Source organism: Phocoena sinus, chromosome 7, assembly GCF_008692025.1.
Source record: "Phocoena sinus isolate mPhoSin1 chromosome 7, mPhoSin1.pri, whole genome shotgun sequence".
NCBI lineage: Eukaryota > Metazoa > Chordata > Mammalia > Artiodactyla > Phocoenidae > Phocoena > Phocoena sinus.
Window position 1 is genome coordinate 450,767 of NC_045769.1, and position 27,569 is coordinate 478,335.

The following is a 27,569-nucleotide window of genomic DNA, read 5'->3' on the forward strand; positions in this document are numbered from 1 at the left end:
CACGGCATGTGGGATCTTCCCAGACCAGGGCTCGAACCTGTGTCCCCTGCATTGGCAGGTGGATTCTTAACCATCATGCCACCAGGGAAGCCCTTGTGCTCAGTCTTGTGAAACCAGGCGTGTCTTCAGCATGCTCTTGAGTGGTAACTGGACACCCACAGGTGTTTGGTGTAGTTCTCCCAGCTGGCACAGGGTTCTTAGCCCTGTGTTAACTGTTCCCGCAGGAGCCACAGCGCTGGGAGGCGTCACTGTTGGGGGCGGACAGTGACCCGGCACTTCCCACTCCTAAACATGCACCCTGCGGGGGCACCAGCAGGCACCAGGAGGTGTGGACGAAGTTTGAAGGCAGAAGTTTGAAGGCAGCGCTGTCCCCAGCAGCTGGGCAGAACGGCTCAGTGGCCGTCTTCATTCAGGGAGCTGACACAGCAGCCGGGGTGGGCTAGTTACGCACGACGCTGCAGGGAAGGCTCGTGGTTGTGCGGCCCGTGGAAAAGGTCGCACCTGTGGGTTCCATCATTCCGTCCCTCCAACGGAGGCCACGTTGGTGGCTACTCTAGGTGGGAGGAGGAGGGTGGTGTGGGAAGGTCCTTGTCAGGACCGCGTCCTGGTGACCAGGGCTGTGTCTTCCTTCAAAAGCTGGTTACACTGGTGTGTTCACTTCATGAAAACCCGAGGTGTGACCTGGCATTTCTTATGTTTCCATAAATTTACTTTAAAATTTAAAAAGTTTGAAACAAAGCAACCATCTGCAAGAAAATACTTGTGGATTTGGTGACAAGGGCATGGTGCGTGCAGCCCCACCACCCACAAGCGGAAGGACGGCTCATTTTTTAAACAGTGGGTAAGCAAATGGCAGATTCTAAAAAAATGTCAGTGGCCACACCACAGCCTCAGCCCCACGGGTCAAGAAATGCTCAGTGCTGCCCGAGGCCCAGAGCCGTGGGTTTTTAAATAAAGGTGTCAACCGGCAGTTCTGGGGAAAAGCTGGGCGGTGGTGCAGTGCATCAAAGCGCTTTGAAAACCACGTGTCCTTTTTGACACTGCTGTGCACTTCGAGGAGCGTCCCCGAAGGAAACGAAGGTGGGCAGCGTCTCCGGCGTTCATGCCGTGTGATTTCTAACCGCAGAGCAAGAGAACGGTAAGCAGATGGTGACGTTGGGAGGTGCTGTGTGATCCGAGCCAGGAGAAGGTAAACACAGAGAGAGGTGGTGAAGCCAGTCAGTGGACAGAGTCGAACTGCAGGTACCGTTAAGCTCCCAGCTCTGAAGAGGACCATGTGCACCCAGACAGGCAGAACTTCTTGAAGGAGATGCACCGAGCATCGCAGGAGTGTCCTTTCCTCGAGGCGTTCACTGGTCAGGGGATAAAGTTCAGTCTCCTTCCAAACCTTCCCCATTTGGGCGCTCGCTGCCCGGAGAGAAGGGGTGCCCACTCCTCAGAGCGCACCATCTGGGGGAGTCAGGTGGTGCCACAGGAGGAGAGGAAAGGGCGGCTCAGAGGCTGTGGACAGGCTGGAAAGGAAAGGGGCTCGAGATGAGAAGACAGACCTGCAGGCCTTGGGACGGGGAACGCGGGGGGACGCAGGGGACGGGGCGGGGGTGGTGGGCAGACTCCCAGCAGGTTTCGCAAGACGCTGCGTGGACGGTGGGAAGGGGCGGGGCTGGTCTGGAGAGGCGACACCGCCATCTGAGGGAGAGCACGTGCAGGGAGCACGGAAGAGAAGACAGAGGACAGGAGATGAGCCTCACGGAAGGGCTGAGGGGGATGGAAGCGTGAACGGAGCAGCCTGTGGCGGAAGCCACCTCCTATGCCTGCCAGGCGATGGGGAGGGGGGAGGGGCAGGGGCTGGAAGGACCGGAGCCGTCCTGCCCCAGGGGAGTGAGGAGACAGCACTGGTCCCTGGGGCTGGGCAGGAGCTGCCTGATACCCCCGGGCACAGCATGCCCAGCGCTCCAGGTACCACGCTGCAGTTGGCTGGCCGTGGGTGCCACAGCAGGCCTGAGGGGCCAGGAGACGGGCTGTGGCCACTGAGGGTGGTGAGCCTTTGACAGCTCCGCATCTCCCCCCCCCCCCGCCCTCCAGGTGGGGCTGCTCTCAGAGCGACCCCTTTGCCTCTGGCTCCTGGCAGCCTAGGCTTGTGGGCCCAGATTCATCTCTGAGCCCGAGGACTGCTCCTTCCGCCCCGTTTGTTCCACCAAGAACCTGTTTTCAGGAAAGGGCAGAGAAGGGGGAGCGGGACAGCAGCAGAGCATCGGGGGCTGGGGTGCTCACCTCGTCCTCGGCTAGTGCCTGCTTGGCCAGGTAGTACTCCCGCTTCACCTTGATCTCCACAGATCCGGGGATGTCAGGCACCAAGAGGTCAAGGACCCGGCCGATGGGGAACACCACGTGCTGGGGGCAGGGCACCCCCACCCCTTGGCAAAACAAGTGCCCAGGGTGGCCTTCGTGGGGCACCTGCTCCTCAGGTGTGGGCTGAGCGGACAGCAAGCATCAGTGCAGAAAAGGAAACTCCCGGAAGAGGCAGAGGCCACAGCGACAGAGACCACCCCCTGGCTTCCGTGGGACACTCCTCAGTGCCCAGGGCATTCTGACGTCCACACAGCTGGAGACAGAGGCCAGGCAGGGGAGGGATGCAGAGGACTGTGATCTGAACAAGGTGACACAGCAGTGAGCGCCCTTGGGCACGCCAACCCCTGCACACCTTGTGCTGGGATTAGGCAGAGTACTGGGGGTGGGCAGTGGGGCCCACCATGCTGGTGCCTCACACACGATGATGAAGGCCAGGTGGATAGCCAGAAGATTCCAGTAGATCCGGGCATGATGTCCATCATCCCCCCGAAAGCCCGATACCTGCAGGAGACATGGGGCTCAGTGGGGAGCCAGGCTGAGGGTGCCAGACGCACTTCTCAGCTTCTCCTCCTCACCGGCTGGGCTTACCAGCGAGGGTACTGGGAGCAGGGAATGTCCCCACGCAGGCTGCCCGGCCAGCTCCTTTGCTCTCCTGAGCACGACACTGGGCTTTGCTGGCTAGTTCAGATTGAATGGTCATCTTGCCGTCCTTTCATGTCCTCCGTATTTCTGTGTTGTGGTAACAAAGCATTACCAGGGCCAACTTTGTAGGAAAAGAAAAAAGCCAAAAATCTTGAAAATAAAAATTCCCCAAAGAACGGGCTATACTTTAAGTGGCTAAACGAGACATGACAGAAGGGACACATCGTGGGAGCTGGAAGACAATTACGCAGTGCTGAGGCCCAGAAAGACAGACAAATAGGAGAGAGTGCTCAAGACACATGGGGGAATGGAGATCCTCCAACAGCAGAGAAGGTCAGGGAGCATGGAGAATCACTGCCTGAAGGAATGCGGCTCTTCCAGAACTAAAGGAAGGCATCACTCTAGATCGGCAGCACCTGCTGGGTCTCAGTGAGAAACTTAACCCTTCTGTGACAGGCCCGTTAGTGACACAGATGAAGGAAAATGAAAAAGTCTTAAATGCAACGAATGCTTCTAACAAGAAAAGCCAGTGCACGAAAGAGAAATATTTAGAAAGAGCTAAGGGAAAATAATGCTTAACCTAGAATTTTATACCTGCCATTTGAAGGACAAAATGAACATGCTTAAGAGTTCACCAGCCACACCGTTCCTAAAAGTGCCTTTATTAAAGGATAAACTTCAGGGAGAAGAAAAATGAAATCAGAGGAAAGATAATGCATAAGAAAACACTGTAGCCACAGAAGTTAATGAAATACACCAGAGTTGTGATTAACAAGTGACTAAAAGTGTTTTGTCTTCTTCTAGTAGTAAAATTAAAATCTGAACAATAAAGCTTAGAAGCCTGACCTAATGGGTATATGTAGAACCTTGCTCCAAAATTAATAAAGATTCTGTTTAGGTTCACTTGAAACGTATGCAAAAATCCATTGTGACCAGCAGATCCTAAAGGGAGACTCAACAAATGTGAGGTTTACATCATGTCAACTCTTCAGGCTCTCTGACCTCCGTGCAGTTAAACCACAAATGATTTCTTAAAAGTAGCAAAAACAAAACTCTGTGTGTTTGGGAAATTACTTTCCTAAGTGATTCATGGATAAATAGGTAAATCACAATTGAAGTGATGAAATATTTAGAAGTGAAGGATAGAAGTATTATCAACACTAGTGGAATGAAGCTTTTAAAAAGTATGTTCAGGGGCTTCCCTGGTGGTGCAGTGGTTAAGAATCTGCCTGCCAATGCAGGGGACACGGGTTCGAGCCCTGGTCCGGGAAGATCCCACATGCCATGGAGCAACTAAGCCCATGCGCCACAACTACTGAGCCTGTGCTCTGGAGCCCGCGAGCCACAACTACTGAAGCCCGCACGCCTACAGCCTGTGCTCCGCAACAAGAGAAGCCACTGCAATGAGAAGCCCGTGCACTGCAACAAAGAGTAGCCCCTGCTCGCGGCAACTAGAGAAAGCCCACGCACAGCAACAAAGACCCAAAGCAGCCAAAAATAAATAAATAAATTTATAAAAAGTATGTTCAAATAAATTTATAGACACAATTTGTTTATTAAAACCCAAGAAGTCTGAAACGAGTTAAGGTTTCAACTCAGAAAATTGATTTTCAAGAGGAAATACACGTACTATATCTGGAAAGAAAATGGGGCCATAACTACAAAACGAGGTCTTAAGAGAATATAAGTTCATGTCGTTACATTCTAAAGCTTAACTGAAACAGTTTTCCGTAAAAACAAATACTAAATACCAAAATTGACTCAGGAAGAACTAGAAAAAGAAAAGAAGCTTGTACCCATGGAAGGAATGGGGTTGGTGATCAAGATCCCTCCCGCAGGGCAGCAACCGGACCGGCGGGGCTCCGGAAGCGGGAAGGAGGCGGGAAGCCAGGGGCGCGAGGCCCTCCCAGCCCGGCCCCTCCGGGTCGGAGCCCCGCCCAGCCCCGCCCAGCCCCGCCCAGCCCCGTCCCCGGCACCGACTCACCTGCACGTGCGGTTGTGAACGGCGGCAAAAGCGGGCGGGGCGCGCGCCAGCGTGAAGTTGCCGAAGCCGCGCAGGTTGCGGGCGCGGCTCCACTGGTAGTAGGCGCGCGGCAGGAAGTCGGACGAGAAGGCCAGTAGGAAGGCCTGGGCGACCGGCGGGGCCGCGCGCCCCGCCCCGCCCGGCCCCGCTCTCCCCCGCGGACACCCTCCCCACCCCGGGCGGGCCCCGCGCGCTCACGCTGCTGGTGAGCGCCAGGCGGGTGATGCCCGCCGGGATGTGGAAGCAGATGGCGATGCCTTGCGGGCGCTCGGCCACGGGGCGCCGGCGCTCGCGGACGAACTTGCGCGCGTGCAGGCGGATCTCCACCCGGTTGTTGAGCAGGGCGAAGAGCGGCGCGAGGAGGCAGGCGGCCACGAAGACGGTGATGAAGCCGGACTGCAGCACTGCGGGGGTCGGTGGTCGCCGCCAGGCCCTCCGGTAGCCACGGCCCGCGTACCCTGACTCCTGCCCGCCCGGTTGCAGCTGGTGGTAAGGGCCACGCGTGCCTGCGACCGATGGCCGACACTGCCCACCGTAAACCCTTCACTTGCGCCCTTCAGGGGAAGCCCCTGCTTGTGCACAGCAGACCCGGCCTCTGGCCTTTCCTGCTCCTCCTGCTGGTACTCATCCCGCAGGCTCGGCTGCAGGGCTCCTTCCTTCAGGAAGCCTCCCCGGACTGCTCTCAGAGAGTTGGATGCGTTTTTGGCTGGTCATGGGCCACCCCATCTCCCCGAGGTCAGGGACTCTTAACAGTCCTCCCCACTGCTTGGCTCACCCTGGCAGGATTGGAGTAGAATCTGCCTCTGATTCTAGGGCTGGTTCTAGGAAGGGGCTCCTTGAAAGGGGTTCCTGGCTCTTACGTATAATTCCTAAGGAGAGCATGGGGTCCCATTGCCTTTTGTCCAGTGGAGTAGAGACACAAGGTCAGCCGGCTCACATTATCATGAAAAACCATGTCTCTCCCTTGTGAGCCTTCTGCTCCCTTTTACCCACAGAACGATGCCACTACTGCCACCCCTTTTGCTTTGGCTGCCGGGGAGCTCACAGCAATGTGTTGGCTCAGATGCAGCACTTCAGATTGTGCCATGATTCTCTCCCCTGTTATCAAAGAGAAGGGCCTGGCTGCAGGGACCAGTGCCCGCATTAGATGCGGACTCTGGCCTCAAAAACTGCAGTCACCTCATGCAGGGAATGAGCCCCAGGCATAGGCCTCCACCTGGCAAGGGCACTGGAGGGTCCAGCAGAGAGTGCGGGCATTGAGAAAATGTCTGGAGAAAATCAACTCCCCAGAGGTGTAACCTTACCTCTCAGGGGGCCTTTGCCCTCACCCCCAGGGCTGACTCTCCTGAGTACCCCACTTCTCATTTCCTACGGGGGGCTCTGGCCCAGGCTTTCCGCGGTGGTGGGGGGGGAGATTAAGGCCGCTCCAAGAGAGCCCCATCAACTGCCCAGGTACTCTTCCAAACCCCAGTGCCCAGGATGCTGCCACTGCCGTCCTCAGCCAGGCTTTCCTGGGCGCTCCCCACTCTGGCCGCCACAATTCCTGATCTTTGCAGGCCTGGCTCCATCAGGGACCCCTACATCATGTTTCAAGGCAGATGTAGACAGGAATGCTGAGGCTGGAAGCCCCCTCAGTAGTGCGGCTGCCCCTCCCCGCGCACAGTGGCTGCGGCCACCGCCATGGCTCCTACCCATCTCAAGGTGTCCGTCAAAAAGGGGCCTTGGAAGGGCAGAAGCTCGTAGTCTGCCTGCCTCCCAGGGCACCTGGCCAGCCCTGCCTTCCCCTCCTTGGAGCAGAGCCGGGACCTCTGCCACCAGCCCCGTAGCTCCCTGGAGACAGAAACCCCCAGGACGATGGCCCCGTCCTCCCAAGCCGGGTCCTGGTCGCTCTGCAAGCAAAGGGCAGCAGGGGGAGGAGGGTCTGGGGCCACAGGGTGGGCAGTGCGAGGGTGAGGCCTTCTGCTCCTACGGCAGCAGGGGTGGGGGCGAGGGCGTGCCAAGCTCCCCAGCAGAGCCCTCAGGAAGTCAGCATCACTTGTAGGAGATCTAGGGGCATCGATTCCTCCGCGGAGCTGTGTCAGGGCTGGGAGGGAGCGGATGAGGACAGTGGGGCATGTGTGTGTGCGTGTGTGTCGCTCACTAGCCCAGCTACACCTGCCTGTTGTAATCTTGAATTCAGCTTCCCGGCACCACCTGCCCTGAGAGTCAGGGCCACGCCCACAGAGGGCACGTGGCTTGGCCAAGGTCTGAAGCCACGGTTTCGGTTGCCCCGGGGAGTTGCCAGGGAGCGGCCATCACAGGGAGATCGGGTGTGTGGGGATGCTGGAGGGCGTCCAGGTTGAGTCCAGCCTCGGGCCAGATAAGAGGCCATGCCTGGACAGGCCATTGCAAGGGCTCTGGCATGGGAGGGGCGCCAGTGCTGCCAGTGGGTGGCACTGGGGAGGTGGGACCCCAGTGTCCCCGTTAAGAATGCCCCGGCCCAGCCACAGTGGGCTGCAGACAGGATGGACCGGCATGGATGGGGCAGGGCCCGGGCACCCAGGCCTCCTCCCCTCCAAAGCTGGCCCCTGGGCAAAAGAACTCAAGCACCTGCCACAACTACATGGGGTGGAGGTGGCAGAGAGCCTGTGGGGCAGGTGGCTGGGGCCGACCCTCCCCCCACACAGCACTGGAGTCACTGGGGTCCAGGAGGGGCCGGGCCTGCCTTCCCCCCAACCTCTTCTCCCAGCTGGGGCTGCACTGGGGGCTGCGGCCTCAGACACTTCCGGGTCCCACGGTCCCTGGATGCTTCCCAGGGACGGGTTGGGGTGGGTGACTCGCAGGACAATCTCCTGCACGTTGCAAATGATCTGCTTGCCCACCGTGATGACCAGGAGCTCCTGTGCCAACTCAGTGAGGCAGCCTCCGGCCGCACACTACAGCATCAGGGCTCCAGATTAGCTTGTGGGAGGGACCAGCCTCACGGCTGCCTATCCTTCTCTATGCCTCGAAGGTGGCCCCTGCCATGCCCTCATCTCCCTTTCAGACATGCCAGGGGCACCTTGAGGACTGCAGAGACCCTCCTTCCCTCCCTCCCCCTTCCTGACCTCAGTCAAGCCCCCACAGTCTTCCCCAGGTCCCACGGGCGGACTGTCACGGGAACACGAGAAGCACGGCCGTACAGCAACCCTGGGCTCTTTTGGGAACCCACATGGGGTTGACCCTAGCCTGTGGCTCCAGGGAGGACCCAGGATTCAGGCAGGCCTCACCAATCAGTGACCTGATCAAGCCAGTGAGAGCTGGGCCTGGGGCTTTTATGGGGAGCTTGTGGGACAGCATGCCTTGCACTGGCTACTAAGCTAGAGGGTGTCGTCCTGTGCTCTTGGGATGTCAGCCCACACTGCAGAATGTCTTCCCTACCAGGTGAGGAGAGCCTGCCTGAGGACACAGCCAATGCTTGGGAAAGCAGTGCAACATTGTTTAAACACCTGGATCCAGCCATACCTGAGTTCACAGAGTCCTGTATTTTCAACAGAGGAGCCAGTGAAACTCCATTTTTTGTTGAAACCATTTTGAGTTGGGAACTTTTCCCACTGATAACTGGTAACAAAGCTGCCTGACTGCTATATGTCATGTGCAGTCATGCCCCGAGTTGTGGTCCCATCTGCCCTGTCCCTGGAAAGCCCCTCCCCTCTCATGCGAAAATGGAGAGTGTCCCTTGGGGGTCAGTCACTTTGCAGGCAGCTGTCGGGTTGGGTCACAGCCCAGACCCATGGGAAGTTGCTGTTCTCCATCAGGGAGAAGAGGGTCTTTCAGGTGAGGTGCTCCACAGGAGCTGTTGGACTCCCACCCGGGTCCCCTTGGCCCAGCCTAGAGGCCACCTGTGGACTGTTCAAAACACCCACTCATGCTGCTTCGGGGTGTGCTTGGCCCTCAGCCAGTAAGGAACCACAGGCACATTTTGAGGGATTTTCTACAATGTCTCAGAGGGTGTGGGGCAGGGTTGAGCTCACAAGCCCACAGTGGTGACCCCCCCCACCTCAAGTACTCGTGGGTGCACCACCTTCTGCACTGCCCCTGCCCCTTGCATGCTTCCCAGGGTGACACCCACACCCGTTACTTGAATCCGGGTCTTTGCCTGGGCGTCCGCTCTGGGGGAACCCACCCTACAGTGATTCTTCATCCTGCACAAACCAGCTTCCACTTTCTGAGATCGGGGACTTTTTGCATTGTTGATATTTAGATGAGATTTTGGACTTAGAGTTGATGCTGCAGTGGGTGAGACTCCAGGGACACTGGGTTGGGGGTGAATGTATTTTGCACATGGGATGGACATAAAATTTGGGGGGCCAGAGGGTGGACTGTAGTGGATGGAACTGTGGCCCCCATAAGATATGTCCACCTGGAACCTCAGAATATAGCCTTACTTGGAAAAAAGGCTTTTGCATGTGTAGTCAGGGTAAGGATCTCCAAATGAGAGCACCCTGGATTAGGGGGACGGCCTAAAACCAATGACAAATCCCTGTAAGAGAAGCGGAGACAGACACAGCGACGCACAGAGGGAGAGGCCACGTGAAGACGGAGGCAGAGATGGAAGAGATGCAGCCTCAGCCGGTGGACGGGAGGATTCCTGGCAGCCCCCAGAACCCAGGCCGGAGGCCCAGAGCCAATTCTCCAGAAGGAACCAGCCCTGCCAACCCCCCATACTGGACTCTGGCCTCCAAAACTGGGAGAAAAGCAATTTGTTGTTTTAAACCCCCCGTTTGTGGTAATTTGTCACAGCAGTCCTAGGAAACTGGTACAGATGGGTTCCCAGCAGTGTGTCAAAGGTGTCTCTGTCTGTGGGTCCATCCTGGGCACCAGGGCTCAAGGCCCAGTGAGTATGGCATGCCGGTGAGGCCGCCGTTCCCATGGAAAAGCTGACACACCCTGGAAGTGTGCGGGCTGACGGGACCCAGAGGGCTCAGGGACCCCAAGGGGCCCCTCGCCCCGGCCTCTCGAATTCTGCTCAGTCTGGCCGTGCCTGAGAACTTCAGGGCTTACCTGCTCGGGGGTCGCCAGTTGACCTTCTCGGCCAGCCATACATACTGACAACAATAACAGTAAAAGCTCCAGGTGGACGTCTGCTGGTGCAGGCACCCTGCTGAGTGCTGTGAGGGGGGCGCCAGTTGCAGTCCCAGCCCAGTGGGGACCTTGCCACCCGGGTTACGTAACTCACAGAGGGCTCTGCCTTAGGTGGGGACCGAGCTGGGCTTTTGGGTGGGGCAGGGCCAGGACCCAGGGGTCTGCCTTCCTCCCCTCACCTGCCCTCGTACCTGGACCAGCGCACAGGCGCGGGGGAGCAGCCAGAAGGGGCAGAGTCCAGGCAGAGCGGGCACAGCTCCTGCCTTCTGGGCGGGGAGGGCAGCTGTGGGGGCTGGGCAGGCGGCCCTCCCCCAGCCCCGCCCCCTTGCCCCCTCCTTCCCCACACTGTCTTTGCCAGGCCCAGCATTTCTTTTAAAAATGTATGCAATGATAATTTTGGAGATAACTTCTTGAAATTTCAGCTCTATAGTAGGATAAAACCCAAGCCCAGTTATTTATCTATTGTAAGAAAAGTTTACACTATTGTACGAAACAAGGGCGAGTGCCAATAAAATCAACCTGCGATCACACCTGTCCACCTGTCAGTTGGGGAGCACCCCTGTCCACCTGCCAGTCTTCTAGCCAAGCTCGCGGGCAGGACCCTCCATGACATCCTTAAGGCAGGGATGTGCTCAGTGCTCACCTCTATCCCCAGCGCTGCACAGGGCCTGGCACCTGGGGGTCCCTCTTACTGCACACCCATCTCAGGAGGCAAGGGGCAGGCCTGGGAGCTGAGGGGAGAGGACACTACGTGGGTGCGTCTGAGGACACCATGAGACAGCCCACCAGGGACACCAGTGTGCCCGCCCCACGCCACTGGCACCAGCCAGCCTGTGTAGAGCCCTGCAGGGGAACGCCAGGGTCAGCTGTCAGGGCCCAGGCAGGGAAACCCTGGGAGTTGGCTGTGGGTGGCCTGGGTACCCAGCGCAGGGCTGAGCCCCAGGTGGGGGTCTACATAGCCGCACGTCCTCTGGGGACCACATTCAGCCAGCAGGGGTGGGGGCCTTCTAGGAAGCTGGGAGGGGACCGGTCCTCGGGGAGGACCCCCCCGGCAGCTCTGGGCACAGCTCTGCCCTCCTCGCCACACCCGGGACTGTGGACCACCCCCACGTTGACCTCGGCACCTGAGCCCCCAGGGCTCCAGCCCATTGTGCCTCCCACCTCCCGGACATCCCTTTCCTGAGCCCCATTCACCTCCAACCAACATGCCCAGGATGGGTGTCCCCTGCTTCAGAGGCACATCACCCACTGGACTCCAGTCCTGGGTGACTGGGGGTCACTGTGGATGCCTCCGGCTCTGCACCCCACCCCACCGTGGCCAGGTCCCTCAGTACCCCCAAGCCCTCAAGTGTGCACCCTGTCTGCCTCTCACGGGTCAAGCCCAGATCCATCCCAGCCTGGTGTCCTGTCTGCCCTGCGTGAGCCAGAGTGACCTCTGTAAAATGCAAGTCTGTCCAGGACCGAGACGAGGACCCCACCTGTCGTGCCCCCCATGGCCCTGTGGTCTGGCCTTGCCCTCCTGGGGCCCCGGCCCTCCCTGCCCCGAGATGGAGCCTCAGGTCCTTCACACGTGGGCTGTGCCTTGGGCGCCAACGCCCTGGCCACAGCCACAGCCCCGCCGCATCCGGGTCCCCAGAGGCTATGGGTGGCCTCTCCTTGTGTCACCCGAGGCCGGTACACTCCACAAGGGCAGGAACCGCCGCCCTGCACAGCACCCCAGCACTGCTCGCCATCTTGACAGACGTGCGCATGCGCGATTGAGGGCAGGCGCATCGCTCTCTGGGGCAGGACGGGGGGCGCGGGGGGCGAGACTGTGCTGGGTGGCAGGGTGGGGAGCCCGTGAGGAAAGCGAGGACGGGGGGCCGTCCGGGGCGGACAGCCATACCCAGGGTGCCAGCCTGCCTGGAGGAGGTGAGAGGGCGGCTCTCCCTGGACCCCGGGCAGGGGCGACCTCTGCCGGGTTGGGAGTTCCTGGGGTGGCCCAGGGCTCCCCGGGACATGTCTGGTGGGCCAGGGACACTGAGGGCTGGAGTCAAAAGGGGGCCCTGGCTGCAGAAGGGGGTTCCCGGTCCATGGCCAGCACATGGGGGTGCCCCAGAACGGTCCCAGTGCTGGGTTACCTTATGGGGCCAGGTGGTGGGGCAGGGGCAGGGCTCGGCCAGGGAGCGCTGGCCTAGGAGGGGTCAGCATGGCCGGTGGCTGAGCCCCCGGCACAGCTCCCTTCTTGGGGGCACCTATTAGCAGACTGTTACCCTGAAGACCAAGCTAGGGGCCCAGGAGGCCCCGAGGGGCGGTGGGCACGAGATTCACTGAGCCAGGCAAAGTAGAAGGCCACCTTCTCCCGGAGGTACCTGCGCACGTGGTCCAGAAGCTGGTACGTGTGCCACTTGTGCCAGTGGGCCCAGGGCTGGAGCCGGACCTGCCTCCGGGTGAGGCCCAGGGCCCGTGGGCCCTCTGGGGGTGTCGTCAAGGGGCCCTGGGGGTGAGAAGCGGTCGGGCAGGGAGGATCCAGGCTGGTCTGGGCACCCTACCCCAGCCAGGCACAGTCTAGGTGTGTGGGGGCCTCAGGGCAGGGCGAGACCCACAGGTGGCCGCCGGCCCAGCATGGGCACACGGCAGACACACCCCAGGATGCAGGGCTGCTGCTCAAGGGCAAAAGAGTCCCTTTGGGGGCTGGGGGTCCAGGAAGGCCTCTCTGAGGAGGGGACATCTGTGCTGAGCCCCTCAGCCCGGGGTCCAAGTCCAGGGCAGAGGAAGGGCCTGGAGGGGTGGCCCTGGGAGGAGCCAGTGACTGTGGTCCAGAGTGGGCTCCGCGTCTCTGGGTGAGGGTTCTACCGACCCCGTGCCGTGCAGCCCTGGCCAGCAGGGAGGGCGAGGCCCGCAGAGCGTGATGGAGCCTGAGTGCCCAGGCACTTCCCGGGGCGCGTCCACATTCACCCCCTCGGTGGCTGCCCGGGACCGACTGTTCCCCCGTCACACAGCAGTGGGTGCGGGACTGACCTGGGCCCTGAGGCCCCGCTGCCCCTTCGTGCGGCTCTGGGGGCCTCATGGGGAGTAAACAGCCTCTTAACCCACGCAGTGGGCATTTTGTCAAGGGTGACGGTGAGGCTGACCGAGCCCGGTACGGTGGCAGCTGGCGTGGTGAGCACATCCTCCCCGGGTCTGTGAGGGGCTCGGTGACCTCCCCATCCCCCCGAGAGAGAGAAGCTGCTCGGGGAGACGACAGGCCGCAGTGGGGCCTGGTGTGCTGCTGCCCCGCATCCCCGGGCAGGACCTGGGGTCCCCCTCATCCAGAAACTCACCCTCCGGCGGCAGCCCGACCACCCTGCCCCGCCCCTCCAGCCCCTGGAATCACGTCGTGCTGGGGGAAGGCTGCGCTGAAGACCCCCTCCCCCAGCAGCTGGTCGATCCCAAACAGGCGCTTCCTCTCGTGGCCGTACGGGGTCTTGGCCAGGACCTCGAACAGCTGGGGGTGGCAGGGATGGAACTGGTCACCTGTCGTGTGACGGGGGGGCGGGGACACCCGGGCCCTCCCGTCTTGGGGCTGAGCCCACAGACAGCCTCCCGAGGCTCCTGGCGACAATGGCAAGGGTACACCCAGCTCTTCCTCATGTCACCGGCTCACACAACCCCCAAGGGTGGTGATCGTTCTCACGCTTGGTAGATGGGAGACCTTGGCTGGGATGCTCGGCTCATGGGAGTTGAGTCTGGATTTGAACCCATGCCCTAGCTAAGCGCAGCCCGCCCTGGGTCCTCACTCTGGGCAGGAGTCAGCCTCCACCTGGAGGCCTGTGTCGGGGGCGGCCCAGCCCCTGCTGGGCAGCCCACGTGGCCTGTGCCCTTCAGTTGTCACCAGCCGGTTCTCCTGGGCAGACCTGTCCCAGGCCCTCCCTCACCATAGGCCAGGCACTGCCCATGCTTCTCGAGGACGCTCAGCCTCTGGTCGGCTCTGCCCGTGGTTCCCGTCCTCACTGACCAACTGGACTCACACCTCCCCAGCCCCCGTGGTCTTGGCAAGTCCCACAGGTTCTTGAAGGTGATACCCATTCGGGGCCCCAGCTGTGCTCCCCTTATGCAGTGAGGTGGGGGCAGCCTCCAAGCATCCATCCCCTCACCCCCCCGGGGGCCCCCAGCCCCGGGACCTCATCCCTCTGGTCAGGACAAAGGCGAACCTTCCTGTGCCCGCAGAGGCCTCAGCTGCCCACTGGGGGCCGGGAGGTCTGGGGCCGCAGGCCTCTCAGAGCTGGGTCAGGACCCCACTCACAATCTGGTGCCCGTAGGTGATGGGCAAGAAGGTGGCCTGGTTCTCACTCCCGAGGAACCTGTGGGCTCAGAGTCAGAACTCAGGTGCCTGCGCCTCAGCCAGGCCTCAGAGAGCGACCACTGCCACCGGGCGGCATGGGCAGCTCCCGTTTGGGCCTTTTCCTTTCCTGAGGGAATGGCAGGACATCACAGAAATCCCCCCAGGGTAGGGGAGAGTGGACTGCACTTGGGCAAAGGAGCCCACAGACATCTGCATCCCCTGAAGTTCCGAACTCAGGACCAAAGGCCTCTGGGCGGTGTCTGGTGGTAGCCTGTGTGGACAGGTGGTTGACCAGAGGGCCCTCCCTGGGACACCAGAACCTTGGGGATTCCCTGTGTAGGGACACGTGTGGGTGAGGCTGAATCCTCCCACCAGCCCGGGAAGGAGGTGTCCTCAGCATGGGGGTTTCTGGTGCTGGCCACCCACACGGGTCCCCCCAGGCCTGGACGCTGCCCTAACCTGCCTGCTGGGTGTGTGGCTGTGTGACCTGCTTTGGGCAGTAAAATGTGAATGGGAGAAGGGATCCAGGAGCCAGTGTGGACTGACCGCTTGCATTTTCTGTGTGAGATGGAGCCTGCACCCACCCGGGCCTCAGGACACCCTGCCCACCCACCACGGACATGGCGCTGAGCAGGAAGTGAACCTTCACGTCCAGCCCCTGAGGTTTGGGGGATGCTCGTTCCGCAGCACAACCTGCCTATCTGACTGATACAGGCGGCGTGCACGAAAGCTCACCTACCTGAGATTCGCAGGCCCTGGTCGAAAAGCTCTGGGAAGGAGAGAGTTTAGGGGAAGAGCAGCAGGTTTTGGTTCACTCATCTGTTGATTCTTTCATCCATCCCAGGGCCCTGTGTGAGGCTGTCTGGCGGAGTGGTGGGGCCATCTTACCTGGACAGATTGCTCACTTTGAACTGGCAGGAGTAAGACTTGTGGGGCACGTCGGGCACGTCCTCCAGCAGGATGTTGGGGAACCCCAGCCACTCCAGCAGGCTGGCTGCCCAGTTGGAGGCCTGGTTGGGCAGCTCCTGGAAGGAATCGTCAGTTGCCCCTCCCCGTCCTGAGGGAACGCAGACACCAGGCGGTGGGGTGTGGGCACCCTGGCTCCCGCCCTCCCCGGCTCTGCTGTGGGCCCTGCAGAAACGCCAGGCGAGCCCCTTTCCCTCTCCGGGCCTCAGGCTCCAGGGCTGCTCTGCTGGTCAGTTTGAGGCCCAGAGCCCCTCACGGCAAGAAGGACGAGAGGGTGGGGGCACGTCTCTTTTTCCATCCGCACGCCATGACGGTCCCAGGCAGCCCACAGACTGGGCAGTAGAGCAGCCCCTAGGCCTGTCAACCTGAGGTCACCTGGGAGCCGCTGCCCCTCCACCCTGTGCCCCTGCCTGGAGGGCTGGCCCTCAGCAGGAGGCCTGGAGAGGGTCCAGGCCTGGAGGAGGGCCCAGGTGGCCCGCTTAGAGCCTTGGCTGCTGTACGCACTGCCCGCCCCTCCCCTGAGCCCACCATGGGGGCACCACCCCTCACCCGACTTGGCCACAAGGCTTCTAGGAGCACCGTGGAACTGGCAGGGGTGGGGTGGGGGTGTTGGCAGGGACCCTCGGGGACACGGAGTGGGGAGCCCCCAGGATCGTCAGCACTGGTGGCTGCCCCCGGGAACTGGAGTGCCGTCACGAGCAATCCTGGCTGTGGGGGGCCTCCAGGCCCTCTCTGTCCCCGACGTGCCCTGGGTACCTGCAGGGGCAGCTTCAGATACAGGTCCTCCGCGTAATAGCGGAGCACAGCCCAAGGGGCGCTGAAGAGGTGGTAGTGCACCACGCTGTCCTCGTCCTGGACGTCACGCTGCCGGGACGGGGGGCTCCGTGAGAGCCTGGGGTGCACGCATGCGTGTACACGTGTGCGCGTGTGGCATGTGCGGTCATCTTTATGCACGCGTGTGCACACGTGTGGGTGCACGCGTGTGTGCCCCTGAGTGTGTGTGTGTGTGTGCATTCACACTCTAAGGAAAAGGGGCATTTCCGTAGGTAACGTGGCAACAGCTCACCAGCGCTGTTTTAAACCTATTTGATAAAAGGCAACTTGCTTCTGTGGACCTGTGGAAGCCGGCACGGGGGGCCGCTCCTGTTTGGAAGCCAGCCAAACAGCGACAGTCCCCGCGAGGCCGCCACCTGGCTGTCCTGACGTCCATGGGCAAGAAACTCTGCGGATAACGAACGCCCGTCTGCGCCTTCAACAAGCCACTGGGCATCTGTGTATGTTATGCACGTACAACAGAGGTGTGCACACACGGGCGGGCCTGGCCGTGTGTCTGTGTGCAGGCGCGTGCCAGGCTTTCCTGGAGCCGGAGCCGGGGACTTTCAGTTCCAGGGCCCAGCCTCTCTGCTCGGGGCCCGGCGTCTCTGTCCCAGGGACTGGCGTCTCTGCTGAGTGCACCTGCTTTCCCAAACTGTCCTCTTCAGTGGCTCTCAGTCCTCGCTACCATATCACAGCCATCGGGGTCCCCGAAAGGCCAGAAGCCCAGGGGACAGGCATGGGCGGCCCCAGCTGGCTGTGACGTGTGCTGAAAGCTGAGGGCCGCCATCTGGACTGAAGGCTGAGGGCCCTTTGGGCAGCGTGTGGCTTCGGGCAGCGTGGTCCCCACGCCCAAGGAGGATGCAGCCCAGTTCTGGAAGAAGGTTTGGCAAAGTCATGTGACCGCACCTGTGAGCCACACCGTTTCCATCGTACAGGGCAGCTTTGCAGCCCCTCCCCGCACCAGGCTGTCAAGTGGATCTGAACCTGGAAAGGGAGGGGTCTTGGCCCCAATCCCACGGTGTGTATGTCTGCCAACTCTTAAGGCAGCTCTGGAAGGGAGCGCAGCCGGCTGTGGGCCGGGGAGGGCGGGCAGCAAGGGCGGCAGGGGCTCACTTCATGCCTGAGGGACAGGAAACAGAACACAAGGTGGAGGGAAAGCCGTGTGGTCAAAACCAACCAGGACACCGTGATGCTGGGACAGCCAGGCCGACAGCGGAAGGGGTTTGCCACGCATGGAAGCGACAACGAGGAAACGTCCAGGATACAAGCACCAGCACTGATGAGAAAATGCGCCCAGCATTGCTATCGATGGACGGCCTGAGCGCAAAAGGTGCAAAAGACACGAAAAGACCGTTCGCAGTACTGGAAACACAAAGAGCCCATAAACATGCAAAAAATGCTCCATCTTTTTAGGAATCAGGGAAAAGGGAATTAAAACTGCAGCGAGACACCACTGTACACCCACCGGGTTGTAAGAACTGACACCACCAAGTGTTGAGAGGAGTTCCCGCTGTCGGCGGTGCAACGTGCCTGGGGACTGGTGTGGCCCTGCACCCCGCCAGCGACCCTACCCTTAGGAGACAGCCCCGTGAGGGCACGGCACAGGTGCACAGCAGCCCGTCTTCATAATCACCCCAAACTGGGAAGAAGTCAAATGTCTGCCCACACAAGGACAGAGAGGAAGACAGTGGCTTCTCCACAGCAAGGACAGTGGCCAGCGACGCAGGCGGGCCTCGCGAACACTACCTCAGGAGGAGTGACACTGAGACCTTCCATCAAGTTCAAAGAGACAAAACCAAGCTGTGTTGTTTGGTGACGTGAAATGGGGGCAAAAATGATTTTAAAAAACCCACAACACAAGAATGTGATTAACATAAAATTCAGGATCGGTTCCTCTGATGGCAGAGCCTGTCCCTGGGGAACAGAGGAAGCCGGTAGGAAAGGAGGGTGGAGGGTGCAGGAGACCGAGGGGATCTAAGTGATGCCAACCGTTATAACCGACATGCTGCATGTGAAAGGACTTCTTCAGCTGTTAAATTCTATAAAAACACGGTTATGATTACAAATGTCACCCCTTGACAAAAGCTCTAACGTTGGAGGTGGGACAGATGAACGGAAGGTGGCTTCTGAGTTTTCAGGTGGCCTGAGGGCTTTGGCCTCCTGCGATGGGTGGGTATTATACTGGCCTGTGGTTAATGGTTCCATGGGGTGCTCACTGAAGGGTGAGGCCCCCAGCAGGACTTTGGGGCTTGATTTGTTCCAAGTCTCGGGACTTGTGGGGCAAGGTCACTGAACGAACGCTGAGCCTGGGGCTCCCCAGCTACCCGACGTACCTGGCCCACAGGTACGGGACGCCCAGGCTCCCGGTGGGCAGTAGGATCTGGGCACCGGCCGCTTGGCCTGCTCCTCTGTGTCTCCTTCCCAGGCCCTCCCTGGTCCTTGCTGGGGTGGGAGGGCTCAGGAGAGCTTTCGGGACAGCCCTGCATTGGACCACGGGGGAAAGCTGAGCCCTGGAGAGGGGCTGGGGCCAGCCCTCTGGCTCCTCTGTGGCCCCCATCCCTGCAGAGTGAGCCCTAAACTCCTCAGGAGTCTATGTGGGTCTTGAAGGACTCTGAGTCACATCAGCCTTAGCTCCCTGCCATAGAGACTGTAAAAGCTGGGCAAAGCATAGGAAGCCGTGGATGCCGGGCTAAGGCCCTCGAGAGAAGGGAAGCATTCGCTTCATCTCTCTCCCTAATGCAGGGCAGGGCCACAGAGCCCAGAGGGAGGTCAGAATCCGGGGCTGCTAAGGGGCCTTGGGCTTGAGGGGTGCTATGTGGAGAGGATGGAGACACAGGTCTGTGAGGAGATCCGGGGGTTCTTGGAGCTGCTGACTCGTTCACGCTCAGAGGCGGCTGCTGCAGGCTGATGGCTAACAGAGACTCAGGAAGCACAGTGCTGGAGCTCCAGCCACACAGGGAGGAGGGAGCCTGTCGGCCCCTCTGGCTTCCCAGCTGAGCCTCCTGGGCGATAGCACAGGGGTGAGGACTCTGCACCTGCGGGATGAGTGCAGAGCTGACACCTGAAACCAAGCTCAGGCCCAGCAAGGTGACCTGCCAGTAACTGGACCACCTGCCAGAACAAAGTTCAACACTGTACAGGAGGGTGACAGAGCCAACAGAGACCCAGAGGCGAACCCCACAGTGGAGCTATTAGCAGAAAAGGTGCAAAATAATGGTGGTTATTAAGTTAAAAGAGAAAAAAAGGGTAAAGAATGGACAGAGTGGTCTGATGAACAACTGGACTGCTTTGAGAGAGAATTAGAATCTGTGGAAAGGATCAAATGCACGTGCCAAGATAGCAAAGCGGAGGCTGCCCTGGCGGTCCGGGGGTTAAGACTCCACGCTTCCGCTGCAGGGGGTGCTAGCTCGGTCCTTGTTTGGGGAACTAATAAGATCCCACATGCCGCGTGGTGCAGCCAAAAATAAGAAATAAAATAGCCAAACACAGCGTATGAAATTAAGAACTCATTGGACGTGTTTAATAGTCAACTAGACTCAACAGAAGACAGGATTGCTGAACTTAAGGAGAGACCGGTAGAAAAAGTGAAGTTCAGAGCAAAAAGAACGGCAAGAACAGATCAGGGTACAAGAAGGGTGGGGTCATGGTCAAAGGCCCAACAGACTGTAATCTGAGAACCAGGAGAGAGCAGGAAGGAAGCAATCTTTGAACAAGAATGTTCGAGAATTTCCAAATCTGACGAAATAAATCAGTTCAAAGGTTCAAAAAGCTCCGTGAGCTCCAAACAGGATTTAAAAACTAGGAAAACCATTGCGCAGCATAGCTCTGCTGTATTAAAGATAAAGAGAAATCTTAAAAGCAGTGAGAAAGAAAACCATGTTTTTTTCAGGGGAAAATAATAAAACAGGCACACGATTCCTCAACTGAAACGACGGAGGCCAAAGACAACGGAACGACATCTTTAAAGGGTGGGGAAATACTGCAAACTAAAATTCTTTATCCAGTCGAAATGTTCTTCAGAAATGAAGGCTAAGTGAAGATATTCTCAGACGATCAAAATCCGAGAGATTTAGTCCCAGACACATGCTCTACAGTAAATACTAAAGGGGGTACTCTCAGGTGGAAGTGCAGATATGCAAGAACGAATGAACGGACCAAGAGGATAAATAAACAGGTAAATGTAAACGTAAAACTCTCTCTGTTTACAGATGGCATGATCTTGTGTATAGAAAATCCCAGGGCTTCCCTGGTGGCGCAGTGGTTGAGAGTCCGCCTGCCGATGCAGGGGACGTGGGTTCGTGCCCCGGTCCGGGAGGATCCCACGTGCCGCGGAGCGGCTGGGCCCGTGAGCCACGGCCGCTGAGCCTGCGTGTCCGGAGCCTGTGCTCCGCAACGGGAGAGGCCACAGCAGTGAGAGGCCCGCGTACCGCAAAAAAAATAAAAATAAAAAAAAAAATAATAAAAAAAAAAAAAAAGAAAATCCCAAAGAAGCCACTACAAACACTATTAGAACTAATAACAGGTTTGGCAAGTTTGCAGGATACAAAATTAACACACAAAACAACTGTATTTCTATACACTAGCAACAAGCAAGCTGAAAATAAAACAAAGAAAAACAATCCATTTATAACCGCTCCCCCCAAAAAACCTGAACAAATTTAACAGCAAAGAAAGTGTAAGATGTACACACTGCAAAGTACCGAATATTGTTGAAATAAGTTGAAGAAGCACTAACTAGATAAACACAAAAATATCCCATGTGCATGAATGAGAGGACTTAACATAGTGAAGACAGCAGTACTCCCCAGATTGACCTACAGATTCAACACAGTCCCTATCAAAATCTTAGCTGACTTTTTTTTTTTGCAGAAATTGACAAGTTTAAAATTCATATGGAAACACGTGAGACCCAGATTAGCCAAAACAATGTAGAAAAAGGAGAACAAAATTTTAGAACTCACAATTTTTTATTTCAATACTCACTACAAAGATAGGATAAGGGCTTCCCTGGTGGCGCAGTGGTTGAGAGTCCGCCTGCCGATGCAGGGGACGCGGGTTTGTGACCCACATGCCGCGGAGCGGCTGGGCCCGTGAGCCATGGCCGCTGAGCCTGTGCGTCTGGAGCCTGTGCTCCACAACGGGAGAGGCCACAACAATGAGAGGCCCGCGTACCGCAAAAAAAAAAAAAAAAAAAAAAAAAGATAGGATAATCAAGACAGAGTGGCACCAGCATAAGGACAGACATATAGATCAATGGAATATATTTGAGATTTCGAAAATAAACCCAATTTTATTATCAGTTTTTAAAACAGGTCAACAATTCAATGGGAAAAGAATAGTGACTTCAACAAATGTTGCTGGGACAAGTGAATTTTCACAAGCAAAAGAATGAATTTGGACCCCTACTTCACACCATTTACAAAAATTAACTCAAAGTGGAGTTAAGGTGGTAAATTAATAAAATATCTATACCCCAATTTAAAAAAAAGAATGGGATGTGTTTATATGTACTGATGTGAAAAGCTTTCTAAAATTTTGTGAAGAACAAAAAACAATAGCAGAAATCTACTTTTAAAACATCTACATAAGTGTGTGTGTGTGTAAAAAAGAAAAGATAATAAAAGTTAAAGATCTACATAAGTGTGTGTGTGTGTAAAAAAAAAAGATAATAAGTTAAAGATCACAGCCCTAAGGTTCTTTTTTGTTTTGTTCTCGGGTTTTTTTTGGCCACACCACGCAGCTTGTGGGATCTCAGTTCCCCAAACAGGGATTGAACCCAGGCCCTTGGAAGTGAGAGCGCACTGCCCTAACCGCTAGACCGCCAGGGAATTCCCCAGACCTAAGTATAAGGACTAAAATGATAAAACTTTTTAGGAAAAAACATAGTTGTAACTCTTAATGACCTGGTTTAGGCAATGATTTCTTAGATACGACACCAAAAGCAAGGCAATAAAAGAGAAGATTGGTAAGATGGTCTTCATCAAAATTAAAGACCTATCTGCTTCAAAGCACATCAATTAGGAAAGTGAAAAAGGCAACCCATAGACTGAGAGAAAAAATATGTATATGCAAATCATGTATCTGGTAAGGGACTTGTATCCAGAACATAAGAGAACTTTTACAATTCAATGATAAAAAGACAAACAACCCAATTAAAAAAAAAAAAAAAATATATTTATTTATTTTTGGCTGTGCTGGGTCTTCTTTGCTGCACGCGGGCTGTCTCTAGTCGCGGTGAGCGGGGGCTACTCTAAGTTGCGGTATGTGGGCTTCTCAGTGCGGTGGCTTCTCTTGTTGCAGAGCACAGGCTTCAGTAGTTGTGGCACGCGGGCTCAGTAGTTGTGGCTCGAGGGCTCTAGAGCGCAGGCTCAGTAGTTGTGGTGCACGGGCTTAGTTGCTCCGCGGCACGTGGGATCTTCCCGGAGCAGGGCTCGAACCCGTGTCCCTTGCATTGGCAGGCGGATTCCTAACCACTGTGCCACCAGGGAAGTCCCACAACCCAATTTTTAAATGGGCAAAGATTTTGAATAGACATTTCTCTAAAGAAGATATACAGATTGGCAATAAGTCTATGAAAACATGCTCAGTATCACCAGTCATTAGGGGAATACAAATCAAACCCACAGTGAGATGCCACCCAACAGCCACTCAGACAACTATATTACCAAGACAGACAATAAGAAGTGTTGGATAGAATGTGGAGAAACTGGAACCTCATTCATTGCTGGTGGTTTGTAAAATGGGGGTCACGTTGGAAAACAGTTTGACAGTTCCTCAAAATGTTAAACATCGAGTTACCATATGACCTGGAAATTCCACTCAGTGGTATACGCCCCCGCACCCCCAATGAACACTTACATTAACACAAAATCTTGTACGTGATCTCATTGCTGCATTAATCACAATAACCCCCAACATGGAAACAACACAAATGTTTGTCATCACTTCTTTTGGGTATAAACTTAGAAGTGGGATTGCTGGATCATATGGTAATTCTTTTTTTTTTTTTCTGTTTTAAACAATATTTTTGAAATAATCTGAATGAATGCTCTACAAATCAAAAACCGATTCACAAGTCCCTATTACATAATCAGCAATTTCATCAAGTCTCCTATATATGGTCTGTATCAGTTTTCTTGATTATAAGATGTCAATAATATGGAAATATTTTTAATATAACAGAATATTTAATTACGTCAGTTTCCCATAAACACATAAGTCATTTAATGATGTTTATATTGGCCACTTCCATTGGTTGGCAAGAGGCTCTTCCACTAAAGGCTCCCATGGTTTCCATTGCACCATTTTTCTTGCCAGACTTAGTTCATTTTCAGCCTGAAGAATCACCTCTTCTATTTGGCCTCCCTGAAGTTGCTCTTCTAATTTTTTTTTTTTTTTTTTTTTTTTTTTTTGCGGTACGCGGGCCTCTCACTGTTGTGGCCTCTCCCGTTGCGGAGCAACAGGCTCCGGACGCGCAGGCTCAGCGGCCATGGCTCACGGACCCAGCCGCTCCGCGGCATGTGGGATCCTCCCACACCGGGGCACGAACCCGCGTCCCCTGCATCGGCAGGCGGACTCTCAACCACTGCGCCACCAGGGAAGCCCTGCTCTTCTAATTTTTTAACATCTGGTTCCGCTTTAACCATACGCAGCTTCTCAGTTGTAATCTGTTCTGTATACTTTCGGTATGCTGCATTTCTAGGGATTTGTCCAAGAATCTTTGTATACAATATTTTTAGCCTCTCGTGTGGACTCTCACATACAGCCAGTCCCACAAGGCCAGTGGTCTTCTTCAGCAAGCCCGCCATGACGGCCACACGGTAATTCTGTGTTTAATTTTTTGAGGAACCGCTATACCGTTCTCCACCGCAGCCGCGCCGTTTCACCTTTCCGGCGCCAGTGCACGAGGGTTCCAGTTTCTCCACGTCCTCCCCGGCACTTGTTTTCTGTTTCTTTGCTGTCGTTCAACCATTCTAACGGGTGCGAGGTCAGGGCATCTCCTTTTAGCACGGGTCTTTCCGGTGCTGCGTGGAGAGCAGGGCTGGCAGGTGGGCACTGGTGCAGAGCTCTGGGGAGATTATGGTGGCTCGGGGCAGACAGGAGCCGCGGGGTGGGGAGTGAGGAGAAATGGATCCGATCCACTTTGAAGGTAGAGAAAGTGTGGGGCCCAAGGGAGCAGAGTCTGAGGTGACTTGGAGTTGGTCCCGAGGCCAGAGCAGGAGAGAGACGGCCGACCGCTCTGCCCCCGAGCCCTCTCCAGCTCCCCTCATCAGTAGGGACCCCCTTCCTGCTGTGTGCTGTTCACCCCACCCTCCAGCACAGCGGCTGGCACCACAGCTGGCTCCGGAGATGGTGCTGGGCGAGGGAGGGGAGGCCTGGTTCCTGAGGACGGTGGCCTGGGCCCCGTCCTCCCGCTGCCACCCCTGGGCGCCCCATCTGTGTCCCCAGCCCCGGTACCAACATAGGCACGGCTGGCAGATGCTGGGAGGGGCTCACCGACCCAGGGCTTGGCGGGGCTTCCCACCCTGCCGGTGGCTGCCTGGCGTCCAGCTGGAGGGAAGGAAGTGGGAGGAATGGCAGCCTCTGACCACGTGGCCAGAGGGGCTCACAGCACACGTGCATCCGGGGGTGAGGCCAGCCCCGGGCCTCTCCAGCCTCTCTGGGCGCTTCCATGGGCCACGGAGCACCTGGGCTGTGGGCAGCACGGGCAGGACCCAGGGCGCCCACCGTGCTGGCCTCCAGAGGCTGGAGAAGAGCCGGGTGGCCCCTAAGTGCCCTTCGGATAGGCCAGAGGTGGTCACGGCGCCCAGAGGGTGGAATGCTTCTGCGTTTCTAGATGTTCCGGGTGAGTGTTTCCCCTGAGGCTATGTTTTGGGGCAGCAGGAAGGGAGGCACCTGTGTCCACTCTCAGGCCGCAGCAGCCGGAGGCTCGAGGCCCCGGAGGACCAGGGAAGAGGAACCTCCCTGGCGGGGACTCCCGGGTCTGGGACCCGGAATCTTCCCCAACAGCCTCACTTGGGGTGTCTGTGGCCCCCCAGGGACAGGGGTGGGAACCCTAGAGATGGCCAAAGGAGGCCCACAACAGGCTGCCCGGAGGGAGTCTCCTGCAGGCCCCAGGAGGTGTGTTCTTCTCCAGGTTTGACCCAGGGGACAAAGCTTGAACATGAGTGAGCCTGAGGCCAGGCTGAGGCCCTCAGGATCCTTGGGGCCTCACAGAGTGGCTGACCTGGGTCCCGGGGGTCGGCTGGAACCTAAGACAAGGTGGGGCCGGGTGTTCTCACCCCAGCACACTTTATCAAAAGCATCTGTACTCCCCTGGGCCCAGGGTGACCTAACCTGAACCCCGTCACTAATTTTGATCCTAACTCTAACCCTAACCTTAACCGAAAACCTACCCTATCAATAACGTCACCGTACAGAGCTCCGCCCTCACCCTCACCTAACCCATCTGAAGCTTACCCACGCTCTGACCCTGACCCTAATTCTAAAGCCCATCTCCGCCCTCTGGGGGGTTAGAGCCTTCTCTCCCCGTCACTTCTGTGTTCTGATAAATTGGCAGACGCAGAACGAAGCAGACACAACCCAACAAGCGCCCACAGTCTCTACCCAGACCCAACACTGGCCGCGTCTGCTGTGCGGCCAGCTCTGTTTTCAGGCAACCGCGTCACCCTGGTGCGTTGCTCTGTGTCCCCTTCCTTCCCCCTTCACCGGGGGCCCCGCTCAGCCTGTTCTGAGGGGTGTCTGCTCATCCCTCAGGGTTAAGGGCACCTCCCTCTTCCCTTCGCTGGGGCAGGTGAGGGTTTGGGTGTCGCTGGGGGACGCAGGAGGGAAGACACAGTTGGCATGCATCCGCCCCACCAAGGGCCTGGGGCCATTGTCTCCCGGGTCCCTGCGTCCACCTCCTAACCCTAGAGCAGACCGAGCCTGGACCCGGGGAGGGGAGGAGGGGAGGGGTTACCTCCGAGGCGTTGGCTGTGCTCCCGTGAGAGTCCCCCTTCTCTGCCCTGGCGGCCACGTCGATCAGGACGGCACTGTCCTCTTCCCGGGCCCGTCTGTGCAGTACCCCGCTCTTGCATCCCGCCAGGGCCAGGCCCGGGGTGGGGACGGGTGGGGTAGGAGGGGCACGTGGGCCCGGTCCCTGCCTCACCGCACAGTCGGCACTTCAGAGGGGAGGACGGGGCTTGGAGCAGGGCTGGGTCCGGCCCGGGAGCAGAGGAAGTCGCCCTAGATTGGGCCCCTGCTCCAGACCAGGGAGACGGGGAGCACGGGGAGGCTGGCCCCCCAGCTGTCTGTCTGCCCACCTGCCCAGGGAGTGCCTGCCTCCCCCTCCGCGTGGCAGGGCCTGGCAAGGCCCGAGGGTGGGCTTGGAGTGCAGACCCCCCCACCCCACCTGCAGGGGGAACAGACCACCCGTTAATAGAGACAGGGCCGCGGCTCCTCCTCGGGGATCCTGGGCCAGCGGGGAGGACCGTCTGGCCATGTTGACCCTGCGTCCTTCCTGCCGGCGCCTGGATCCCTCTGCGGGGAGGACGGACACCACTGTTGCGGCTGCCGGGTCGGCAGAGCGGGGCAGAGAGCGAGGGGAGGTCTGCGGCCGGGAGGGCTGCTGGTGGCTGGGACGGTGCGAGGGGGGGAGAGCTACAGGAGCTGGGGCAGCTGCCATTTAGTCCAGAGAGCCCGAGGCCTGGAGGAGCAGATGGGAGCCCGCACCAGGCCCCAGATGCCCCGCTGTGGCGAGCGCGAGGGCTGGGGCGGGGTGTTTGTCCGCGCTCTGCGCCGGGGGCACAGGGACCGACCGAGGCCGCCCCACCTGCCAAGGCCCCGCCTGAAGTGAGCTGCTCTGCGGTGCGTCCAGCGGGCAGGTGGGCAACCGCGGTTCCCCAGGGCTGGGGTCCCCCCACCGAAGCCACACGGAGCGCCTGGCCCTTCTCACCCCCGAGGGCCTGGAGGAGATGCCGCGCCAGGCCCAGGGGCCTGTGGAGCCCTGACGGGCCAGGTGTTTGCCCAGCCTCCCTGGGTCCATCTACCCCCTTCCTCTGGCGACCCATTCATGGCAGAACGGGCTCCCACCTGGCACAGCGGCTTCCGGAAGAGGCCTCCGAGGTCATGGCCAACATCCCAGCACCAGCCTGGTCTGGCAGCCAAGTCTGGGTCAGCCCTGAGGGCAGAGAGCTGGGAGGGACCCTGTCCTCACGGCCCTGCCCCCATGGCCGTTCCCCTCGTGCCCTTGGCTGCCTGTGGAAATCCCTGAGTCTGACCCTTATCCTGGCTGGAGCCCCTGACCTCGGCACCCCAGGACAGGACCGGGAGGCACGCAGTCGAGGAGGAGAAATCCTGGCAGAGGGCAGCCTCAGGCTGACCCTGCGG

The 27,569-nt window shown here is 58.0% G+C and overlaps 2 protein-coding genes across 3 annotated transcripts; both read right to left on the minus strand.

The window, feature by feature from the left end:
• Window positions 1–208: 208 nt before the first annotated feature.
• Window positions 209–27,310, minus strand: ANO7 (anoctamin 7). The gene is given in 26 exon segments (XM_032637721.1): window positions 209–378; window positions 1,548–1,686; window positions 2,272–2,391; window positions 2,761–2,850; window positions 4,972–5,118; window positions 5,213–5,418; window positions 6,706–6,730; window positions 6,733–6,844; window positions 7,814–7,929; window positions 10,297–10,350; window positions 10,353–10,383; window positions 10,869–10,927; window positions 10,929–10,960; window positions 12,428–12,593; window positions 13,473–13,583; window positions 14,382–14,439; window positions 15,309–15,445; window positions 16,143–16,250; window positions 16,888–17,073; window positions 17,468–17,519; window positions 18,536–18,682; window positions 19,077–19,237; window positions 24,812–24,978; window positions 25,098–25,257; window positions 26,161–26,271; window positions 27,263–27,310. Coding segments are annotated over 26 exon segments (2,913 nt in total).
• On the minus strand, window positions 23,404–24,010 carry LOC116756704 (NADH dehydrogenase [ubiquinone] 1 alpha subcomplex subunit 5-like). 2 transcript variants are annotated; one of them, XM_032637576.1, is made up of 2 exons: window positions 23,934–24,010; window positions 23,404–23,592 (listed from the first exon to the last, which is right to left on the minus strand). In XM_032637576.1, the coding sequence occupies exons 1-2, from the start codon at window positions 24,008–24,010 to the stop codon at window positions 23,436–23,438; spliced, it is 234 nt and encodes a 77-aa protein (XP_032493467.1). In that variant the 3' UTR covers window positions 23,404–23,435. The 2 variants fall into 2 exon arrangements, with proteins under 2 accessions (XP_032493467.1, XP_032493466.1); XM_032637575.1 differs by having other exon boundaries at window positions 23,404–23,578; window positions 23,797–24,010.
• Window positions 27,311–27,569: the final 259 nt, after the last annotated feature.